General features: G+C 34.3%; 1 protein-coding gene across 1 annotated transcript; it reads left to right on the top strand.

The window, feature by feature from the left end:
• The first annotated feature begins 1,661 nt into the window (after positions 1-1,661).
• Positions 1,662-2,150, top strand: LOC139864178 (F-box protein At3g62430-like). The gene has a single exon (XM_071852764.1). The coding sequence runs from the start codon at positions 1,662-1,664 to the stop codon at positions 2,148-2,150; it is 489 nt and encodes a 162-aa protein (XP_071708865.1).
• The last annotated feature ends 9,050 nt before the right edge of the window (positions 2,151-11,200 follow it).

Raw genomic sequence — 11,200 nt, 5'->3', positions numbered from 1 at the left:
TTGATTTGGCTAATCGTTAAATAGCTACAAAAACCATTATCTCGTAATTTCCATTTTAATAGATTAACTTAGTTTAATTTCATTAGTAGCAACATTAATTTTCACGTTTAAACTGTCCTTGGAACGAATACGGATTTACCAACTTTATACTATTGCACGATCGGGTACACTGCCTGTTAATGTGTAGTAATCATTTTAACCGGTATTTTCCATTATAAATCATAGACGCGATTTTACACATCAATATCACCACAAGAACAAAATATAGATTGGTTACTATTTCCTCAAATTCTTATATGTTTTCCGGAGTTGTAACATTTATGCATTGAAGGGTACATCGCGGTATCTGTATCCTTTCTTTTGTTCTGCACTTGTGGTTTGCTGTATGTGATTGACAAAAAACAATTTTAATATTGGTTAATTTCAGAAAATATTCAAGGGACAAAAAGTTGTTATTTTTACTGGAGTTGGAAGTGAATTTTGGGTTGTAACGAGTACTTTAGTTCTAAGTATTAAATGGATTAATTTGGATATTGAGAGCAAATGCATGTAAAAATAACCAGCCAATAGAGATGTTTATTAGTTTGGATTTCGGTTTGTTCGGTTTTTGAAGTCTTCTTAAAACAAAATTGAAAATGAAATTTAAAAGTCAAAACTGAACGGAACCGAACCAAATTCAGAATTTTAATATGTATGCAAAGTGTAAATAACTTGATGAATGCAATAAATAGCATGCTCTAACCTAGGTAATGCATTGAGATGCTTATGTAGATTTGAAAATTGTTGGAAATTTGGTGTAAACTTGTAAATGAGTTAGGAGGTATGGAGTGTACACCCATTAAGTGATAGATTATTCGAACCCAAAAGTGGTTTTCAATTATTTACCATCAAAACTTGGTCTACTCGAAATTTTGACTAAATATTTTCGTGCTATGTCTTCTTACTCAGCTAAATTTTGACTAAGTATTTTATGCGTTATGTCTTCTTAGTCACATGAAATTTGGTTAGTCACATGAAATTTGATTGTCTGGTGCTACCCAAAAGTGGTTTTCAACTATTTAGTTGATGGTAGTAATAAACATCGTTTAATGATCAGATTGGTAAATTTTCTTCCGGATATTAATTTCATAAACTATAAACTATGTTTATCGTGTTGTTTGAAACTCTTGTTGAAATATACTTATCCTATTATTGATATGTTTTATTCTGTTTAACCAACAAACAGTAAATTATAATGGATTTTGGTTACAACCTCAGTTTGTTTGTATTTTAATCAGTTTGTATTTTACTTGTTTTGAAGAGGCTAAAGAATGGCACCTAACAATGTAGATAGGCTTAGTATTATACCTGAATAGGTTCTTTCACACATCTCTCTCTCTCTCTCTCTCTCTCTCTCTCTCTCTCTCTCTCTCTCTCTCATGCCTACGAAATATGCTGTACGGACTAGCATTTTGTCCAAAATATGGAGGTACAGTTGGACGTCAGTCACGAACCTTGATTTCGACGATCGTCACCCTTTCCATGATTTACATTGCTTTAAAACGTTTATTGATTGGGTACTTTCTCTTTGCAAAACAACCGAAATAAATTTATTTCGTTTACGATTTGGTGAAATGTGGTCACCAAAGTCAAGTGTGTCAAAGTGGATTAATGAAGCAATAATGTTAAATGCTTCTGAGATTGACATACAAGCCAATCAGCTTGACTTGCCTAGTGTATTATTCACTTGTAAGACCCTCATAAAATTGAGCTTTATTTGGTATAACAAGGGCGAAGATTGGACCATTACATTATCTATTGATCTCCCTTTTCTAAAAACTCTTAACATCAATATTGTTGGACCTTCTTCTTTTAATGCATCTAAATTGATAAATGGTTGTCCAGTACTTGAAAGTTTATTTTTAGATATAGACTGTGGTGGTAATGACGAAGACTACAATTTGAATATCCCTACTTTGAAGCATTTGGAAATTAGAACTCGTAAAGGTTTAGGTGCTAACCAAGTTGTCGTGAATCTGCCCGATCTTGAAAGCTTTTATTTTCGGGGTTCGTTGTCTTCAGGTTATGTGACTTCACGTTTTGTGATGGAGGATCTGTCATCTCTGGTTTCTGCAATCATTCTCAATCTACTGATTTGTTTGAGCTTCTGAAGGGAATAGCTGGAGCTAAATCAATATCAATCTCTATTCCGTACATGGTAATTGTGTAATTATACATTCTTTAATCGTTCTACTTATTTCTTTAATCGACACTTGCTTCAAATTTATACACCTATAAAAGTGATATTTCATTATCTTGCGCCATATGCCCATTTGCAGGGATTTGTAGAAAGATAATTTGAAGCATAATTTGAAGGGATAATTTGAAAGATTTTTTTTTTTATATTTACTAAATTTCAATTGTAGTACGCCCAAAATCGAAACATTTAATTGTGGCCCAACATATAGTTAAGAAGAGTGGTTAACAAGTTCAAGGCCCAAAATAAAGTGCTCATTTAAAATGAAAGCCCAAGTTAATCTCTTTTAAACTCAAGCTCTTTTAATTTGACAGCCCAACACTTGAGCTCACTTATAGTTAGTCCACTTTCTGTTAACCCACTAGTCCAAGTACCAGACCCAATGATAAAATCCTGACCCAGTTTAGGAGTTTACCCATTTTTGATCTGATTCATTTTCTATCCAAAACGTTGATAAACAAAAAAAAAAAAAAAAAAAAAACTATATTTTTCAGAGTTTCAGGTTTTATCAAGTTTTCACGAGAAAGCTTGATACACTTACCAAATTGACTTTGAAAGTCAATTTTTGTCCGATATTAGATAAAAAAATTTCGAATTTTTGATATTCCGCGAAGTTTTTCATATTTTGCAGGATTGTCAGTTTCAATCTACAATTTTACAATGACGAGTAATTCGACGTTCACAACATTGAAACCCAATTTTAACAAGAGATTTGAACATCAAAATCGAGGATGTTCGTGTTATTACTCTTTACCAGTTCCTTGTTCCGTTAAAACGTATATCCAAAGCAAACAAGCAACTGTTATTGACTCGCTCATAATATTGATGGAACCCGAAGAACCATTCAGTACCGATGAAAAAGCTCATTTTCAGAATCAGTGTTCTTGTTATAGTCGAGGCAGACGTTCAAATTGTATTGTGATACAACACAAACTGCATGAGAAGCTAACGAAACAACTTCAATTTGATTCTAAACCGAATCCAATTTTCAACCAGAATCAAACGAATTAGAGCTGAAAATGCAAATCTCAAAGCTAGAAAGTGAGTTGAAAGAAGTAAAGAGAGCAGATCCTCATGTTGGAAAGTTGTATGAACAAATCCAAACCCTTGAAGACAAAAATGAAAGAACAACTTTCCAAACACGAAGCATATGTGGAACGACAAAGCGATTCTTTTGAAGTAGAGCGCATCCGACTTCAGGATATGTATATTCATCTCAACACAAAATATGAAGTACTCACTAAAGCAAATCACTCTTTACATGTTGAACTTTCTAACCTTCGAGCTAAACCTGAATGTGGTAACCCATCTTCCAAACAAGATTCGGAATCACATTTTCTTGCTTTAAATCAGAAGATCGTAGATCTTGAATCCGATATTCAGAAACAAGCAAAAACTTTTGAAAAGAATAAACTTGACTTCATTTCTCAAACCAAAACTCTAATAACTATGCTTGAGAGTGAAATAATTTCCAAAACTGAATCTTTTGACAAAGAAACGCTCAGTTTTAGGAAAACCATTCAAGATTTAAATGACAAATGTTTGCTACTTCATTCGTCTGAATTATGGTTGAAAACCACAATTTCTAAACTTGAAGATGAGTTGCAAGCAAAATCAAAGATTCAAAATAAACACCATTTAAAACCCAAAATGGTGTCAGTTGGCATTAATGTTTCCATTCCCGAGACCAAACCATCCCAAACAACTGTGGAAACTCAAACTTCTTCTCAAACGGTTAAGAAGAAAATAAAACTTTCAATGAACTCGAAGCTGATTTCGAGTATATCTTGTAAGACTGAACCGACTTCAACCCAAAAACCCAAAAATATGAATTCTACTCAATGTCCATTGAAGTCTTCAACTCCAGACAAAACTCAATTCCCAGGCCAACGAGTTTATTCTAGTTTTCAAACAATAAACCGTCCATTTCTAGAAACTTCATATGGGAAAAACGGGCAAATCATGGGAAATCGGGATCAGTATGGTTGGTTTCCTCACAAAGAAAAGAAACCTTCCATGAAATCTTGTGATAAAAATGGTCATGTTTCTAAACCTAAAAATAATATGTTTTCTAAAAATGTGTCAAACAATAAACGGAAAATCAACACAGTTTCTTCAAAACTAATTAGGTACTCATTCAGTTGTTACTTGCTTTCAAACCAAGACCCGTAAGTTTGGGAAACCAAAAGGAGTTTAACTTTCCATTGCTTCCATCAAACTTATTTTTTAATAATACACAATTTATTAAACTCAAATGGAACGCAATGTCAATCACCAACATCGATCGTACCTACAAATGGAATTTCAAAGATAAAATCAAAATGCATTGATTTTCGTAATGGCTTTTACATACTTCAGTGTAGAACCCGTTCTTCAAATAGATGTTAAACATCATAATGGCTTTTGTACATATAACAGTACAAAACCCGTGTTTTAGTGTTTTTCTTGCAGGTGTACGAATAACATGATCATTTAGCTAAGTTTTATGAAAACAATCGACTCGACTCTGTTTCAAGGGGCAGGAAATTTAATTACTTCAAGAAGGAGTAATCCTCATGAGCTTACCATGAAAACTAACCCTATTCTTATCTTTTGATTATTATAAACTGTTGAATATGCTCACTTTCAAAATAATCAAATGATAAAGGTGTAAAGTCACTTCAAAAGGAAGTAAAGTCTTCTGCTAAGACACAATTGTCTGGCTTATGTCAGTAATTGTAGTCCAGAACGGTTGAAGGGGTTTCGAAAAACCTTGAAAAGGAACCCTGCGTATCGGCTAGAAATCCTCTTAATAAATCACATCAAAAACAAGATGTGGTTGAGCCTCAACATCAAACAGGGCCGGGAGGTCAGACTTATCTTGATGAGGGAGATCTGTCTCGTCCAACGGAGAGGCAATATGACACTACTTCGGTAGATTTATCAGACCTCCGGAAGGATGATCTCCTTAACGATTAGTCAGCATTTAAGCCTGAACACACACACTTCTCAGAGAGTGCAATAACTGAAAAATATTTGTCACCTCATGACATATCAATGATTTCAGGACTCGATGTAACATCTTCCTACATTACATTGATTTCTACCGACACTTCGGTGTTAGGTACAGTTGGAAGGCTTGGTATAACCAAGAGTGGCAAAGTCACATAAAAGTCCCATGATACTTTAATCATGGAGGCGGATAGCTTGCTAACGCCGGCTGAAACTTCGGTTATCAGTCATCCTCACCATCCGCTGAGGTAATTCCCGGACCAACCAATACCGGTGAGGTCCCCAAATCCGAAAAATGTTTTATTAAATAAAACTTTCCTAATGTCACAACTAGAATGACCATTTTAAACCTGTCTAGTGTAACAACTAGCGTGACTTTTTCAAAACCAAAAACATTTTTTGAAGATCCAGTTTTTCTAGAGGATCAAATTTTTATGACAAAAATTCATGTGTCTTGTTCATCTTGCCTCTTTTTACCAAAGGTGATTTTGTTAGGACTTGATACTTGTAGCGTGTCGCAAACCTAAAACCAAGGTTTTGTTGTGGATGACACATTTCATTACCCCAACCTCCACCACCAATAATTACCCCAAAAACCCGTCCTCACGACAACTCAAACAACTTCATCGACATGGCTAGGATCTTCAGTGCCATCCTCCTCCAGTGTACCACATATCTCCTTCAAAGAGATTGAAAATGATCTTCATCAACATGCATTGATTCGAAACTTAACACAAATTCTAGACGTTCTGTGCTAGCAAAGCTAGAGAACGTTATCCTATTACTTCATGTAGCCCAGAAGAGAGCTACATGGGGTATTTGTATGAATTATTTGTCAAGGGAAACTATTGGCACATCACATGCTAAGGAAGATGCTGGTACATCTAACACATCTGGAGGAGATGGTCACATAGTTAATCAACATGATGCATATTTAGATTTTCACACATTGTCACTTTGTCATTGTAATTGTATCAACTCTAGTTCATGATGTATTCGTTTCACAAACACATCCTGAGGGGGAGAATAGCAAATGTTGATACTAATTCCTGAATTAATTTCATGAGCTCAAACTAAGTCTCCCTCAATTACCAAAGGCCAACACCAAATCAGGATCTTCATCAAGAACATTCAAGATCTTCATCAAGAACATTCAAAGCCTACCAATGATACAAGCTTCCGCACCAACATTTTGAAGATCTTATCAAGTCAATTACATTCAAATAAACAAACTATTGTCTAATCAAGGGGGAACAAGAGAACGCAATGATCAAGTGGGAGCAAGAGATAATGCATCAATTTAGGGGGAGTAAGAGAAGACCACACATCTCAAGCTTCATCATTAAAGCTTTCTCACATCAACAAATCAAGTAAATCCATTTACTCAACAACATATCAAGACAATCAAGAGATATTCAAAGATCAAGAGAATCTCTAAAAGAAGAAGATTCTCAACAACTCATCAACATGACATAAAAAAAACTTAACCATGAGATCAACAAAGACAAGAACTTATAAAAGAAGAAGTTTTACAACTAGTTCAACAACACTTCAACTACACGATTTCTCATCACCAAAACTTCAAAGTTTATGAGAATTTCAAAAGAAGAATTCTCATCAATTCAAGATATCGAAATGATCCAGAAATCTTCACCAACTACCATAAACAACTTCCTACAAGAAAAAACAAGAGAACCCGGAATACATTTAAGACAAAAGCAACATCAACAAGTCTTCCTCCAATGTTCAAAGTCAAGAGATGATTAATGTCAAATCACATCTAAGGGAGAGATTGTTAGGTCTTTAAAATAGATGTAATTTGAGACTAGAAGAATTTTGTAAGTGTGATGGTATGTACCATATAAATACCTCCATCATGCCTTAGTTTAGACTTGAAGCCTTCATAACATCACTCACACCTACACCATCACTTTCACCTAGTTCACCATTTCCTCTCAACCTTGTAACAACTTACACTTAATGAATTTTGACACTTTGTTGTTCTAGCTATTGTATTCATCATCATCATAACAACAACAATTAACATATTCATAACTGCTACTGCATCTTCATATTCAAATACATATAAGAAACACAATACATATACATACTTACTGATCATCATCAATTCAACGTCTAGAACACGAATCTGAGCATAAATCATACCTTACAATACATATTTACTCTTAGGTCCTGTTTAATTTTATTTTGTATTAAGTGTTGTTTGCATATACCTCCCTTTTATGTTTCCTACAAATAGACCATTTTTCAGGTTAAAGTGACCGATTAAGTAATAAAGATACAATATTTTTACTTACTAAATTAAGAGTTGTACATAAACAGATTATTAAGTGAAGTAAACTAGACCTTATTCTCTTTTTAATGAGTTCACATATAGTTTGTTCTTTGTTGAAGGTACCACCAAATGTACCTCTGCCTAATTTCCCGAATTTGAAGCACTTGGAGTTGAAGAGTTCTGTTAGAACTTTAGCTTGGATGGTACCACCAAAACAAAATGTAGATTGGTTACTATTTCCTCAAATTCTTGAAAATTTTCTCGAGTTGGAACTTTTATTCATTGAAGGGGTACATGGCTCTTTGTAAAGCTTTAGCTTGATTTAGTATATGTTTCTTGAGTCTTGACACTCTTATAAACTTTGGGTTCTTGATTGTGCTTGTGTTCTAATAGGGTTCCGAAGGTTCGGGCTAGATTGAGTCACAGTGTGTTCCTATGTGTATGTTAAACAGCCTTAGAACCATAAAGTTTACAAATGGTAGTTCTTGGAAATCCAATATAAAGTTTTTGGCATACATGTTGGGGAATGCAGAGGTTTTGAAGACAGCAACGATAGTGTGTTGTATTTTTCCCCTCGAGGAAGAAATGCGGTTCTGTACAAAATTGTTCTTCAACGATAAAAATGGCCGAGTTCATAAACCTTGTTCTTCATTTCAAAATCCGAGATTGTGGATATGAAACCTTAGAAGACTTGGTATTACGGCATGGACCGGAAACAAATGAAATAATAACTTCTAGTAGGGATACACTATTCGCATCTGATAATGTGTTTGAAGAAACTTTAAACAAGATTGGCGGGGTTCAAGTGGAGGTTATCAAAAAAATAGAAACATATATCAGAATTCCACAAAAATATCCGGAAAGCAACATCATGTAAGAATGTCGACACGTTAATTGGATTACAATATGCTTAAAATGAAACCTACCTCATGGCTTTTCCTAAAAGCGATCGGAGTTTAGTGGATCATGTCAGCGGCGGTGTGAGTTTATGAGATCAGTTTGACGTTTGGTCTAATGAAAAGGGTTGGAGTTTACCAATGAGGTATAATGTTTATATATATATATATATATATATATATATATATATATATATATATATATATATATATATATATATATATATATATATATATATATTATATAATATATAATATAATATATCATTAATTATTAATGGAAGCTAGCTACAAATATTCATAATAATTTATTTTAATGTTAGGGATATGGTCCAAGGAGTGGTGAATCTACACAAAATAAACCTCTGCCACACAAATTTGACGCCCTCTGCCATTTTAATCACGGCACCTTGCGAGGTTAGATTTTCAGGGTTAGTGTGTTTGGATATCTACAACGAACAAAAAAACAGGTATGTTCCCTTTATTTTTTTTATTTCGGCTTTCATCTTCTTTAATTCGTCTTTAAATGCAATATAGCGATATATGGAGAGCCTCATACCTGTTCAACCAATGGCCCTAATCCAAGCGTTGAAAATACGACGTTGGATCATCCTGGATTAGGGCCATTTGTTGAACATGTATGGCCAATCCAAATGTCGTTGTATTGCATTTAAAGACAAATTAAAGAAATTGAAAGCCGAAATAAAAAAAAATACGGGAACGTACATGCTTTTTGTTCGCTATAACTTTCCAGACCCCTTAACCCTAAATTCTAACCTTGTAAGGTGTTGTGATTAAAATGGTAAAGGGAGTCAAATTTGCGTGACCGAGGTTTTTCTTGTGTAGATTCACCACTCCTTGGATCATATTCATAACTTAAAAAAAAATTATTATAAATATTTGTAGCTAGCTTATATATATATATATATATATATATATATATATATATATATATATATATATATATATATATATATATATATATATATATATATATATATATGTGTGTGTGTGTGTGTGTGTGTGTGTGTGTGTTATACCTCATTAGATAACTCCAACCCTTTTCATCCGATCAAGAGTCAAACCGATCCCATAAACTCACACCAAAGCTGAAATGATCCACTAAACTCTAGTCACTTCTGGGAATAGCCATGAGGTAGGTTTCGTTTTGAGCATATTGTAATTTATTTAACGTGTCGATATTCTTACATTTAGTTGATTTCCGGATATTTTTGTGGATTTCTGACATGTGTTTATGCTTTTTGATAACCTCCACATGAACCTCACTGTTAGAATGTAATGTAATTGTGGTTAGCATTTATTATGTAGTTAGTAGTTGTGCATTTATAATTAGTTAATGTTAGTAGCTTTTGGGATATTGTATTGTATCTATATATTAGGTCTTGTACATTAGTTTAAGATTGAGAAAGATTAAGAGAAAAACAAGATTATCATTTGTCCATCTTTCTCCACATGGTATCAGAGCTAGAGCTTAGATTTGAATTTGAAGAATATATTCTAATCAGTTTCCCTTTTATTTTCTGATTTGTCCAACAAGATCCCTATTGAGATCTTGTTGGCTTACTGTTTCCTTTTGATTGATCGATTCTTGTGAGATAGAGAGTGATGTGATTTCTGAATTGTGGGACCTGCTATTAACGTCGGCTTATGTATCAGTCGTGTTCGGTCTGCCGCTCAGTTGAAAACTATAAAACAAGTTTGCGGTAGTTCAAAATTGAAATTGGCACAATATCGCGAAGTGATCGCCCTTGCTCAATTTGGGTAAGACCTGGATACTGTGACTCAGGCATTACTCAACAGAGATGCAAGGCTTACAGAAGTACCGAAACAACCACAATATGCACCATTTCCAATTGAAAAATAATTTTTAGTCATTTATGCAACCGTTAAAGGATTCTGTGATCGAATGCCATAGACAGAATTTCTGAATGTGAGAGAGCCATTTTAAAGAGATCTTCTGTGGTATTTGATTTTTGATATGTTGTGGTTGGATATCAACTCATTTAAAGGCCGGTGAGGCTGGTTTGGCAGCCCCTGGTGAGGTTGGTTTGGATAGTTTAGCACCCTTGGTGAGGTTGGTTTGGAACTTGTGAGGGTTATTTGGTCGTCCCTGGTGAGACGATTTTGCTGCCCCTGTGAGGCAAGTTGGTAGTTCCTAATTCAGTTTCTTTAGTAGCCCCTGGTGAGGGCTGGTTTGGTTAATTTTGATGCCCCTTGTGAGGCTAATTTGATTATTTTTTCATCCCTGGAGAGATGAATTTGATTATATGGTCGTCCCTGGTGAGACGAGGTTGATGGTCTTTGGTGTTGCAAGTTTTGGTTATTTGTTCATCCTTGGCGAGATGAGTTTCGTTGCTCCTGGTGAAGCAAGTATAGTGAAGCAAGTTCAATTGTTTGGCCGTCCCTGGTGAGGCGAGTTTGGATGCTACTAGTGAAGCAAGTTTTTTTTTTCATCCCAGTTGAGACGGATTCAGTTGCTCATGTTCTTCGATTTTATGTCAAGTTGGAATAAATCTATGCTCCAACTTGAGGGGGTGTTAGAATGTAGTTGTGGTTACCATTATGTACTATGTAGTTAGTAGTTGTGCATCTATGATTAGTTAATGTTAGTATCTTCTAGGATATTGTATTTTATTTATATATTAGGTCTTGTACATTAGTTTACGATTGAGAAAGATTAAGAAAAATACAAGATTATCATTTGTCCATCTTTCTTCACACCCACCAAACTTGTTTAAAATTCCTTCAAACACGTTATCA

This window comes from Rutidosis leptorrhynchoides, chromosome 8, assembly GCF_046630445.1.
Source record: "Rutidosis leptorrhynchoides isolate AG116_Rl617_1_P2 chromosome 8, CSIRO_AGI_Rlap_v1, whole genome shotgun sequence".
In the NCBI taxonomy this organism is placed as follows: domain Eukaryota; kingdom Viridiplantae; phylum Streptophyta; class Magnoliopsida; order Asterales; family Asteraceae; genus Rutidosis; species Rutidosis leptorrhynchoides.
This window is presented reverse-complemented; position numbering and strand designations above follow the sequence as displayed.

Coding starts and splice junctions, on each gene's coding strand:
- LOC139864178 (XM_071852764.1), top strand. CDS start 1,662: ATGTTAAATGCTTCTGAGATTGACATACAAGCCAATCAGCTTGACTTG.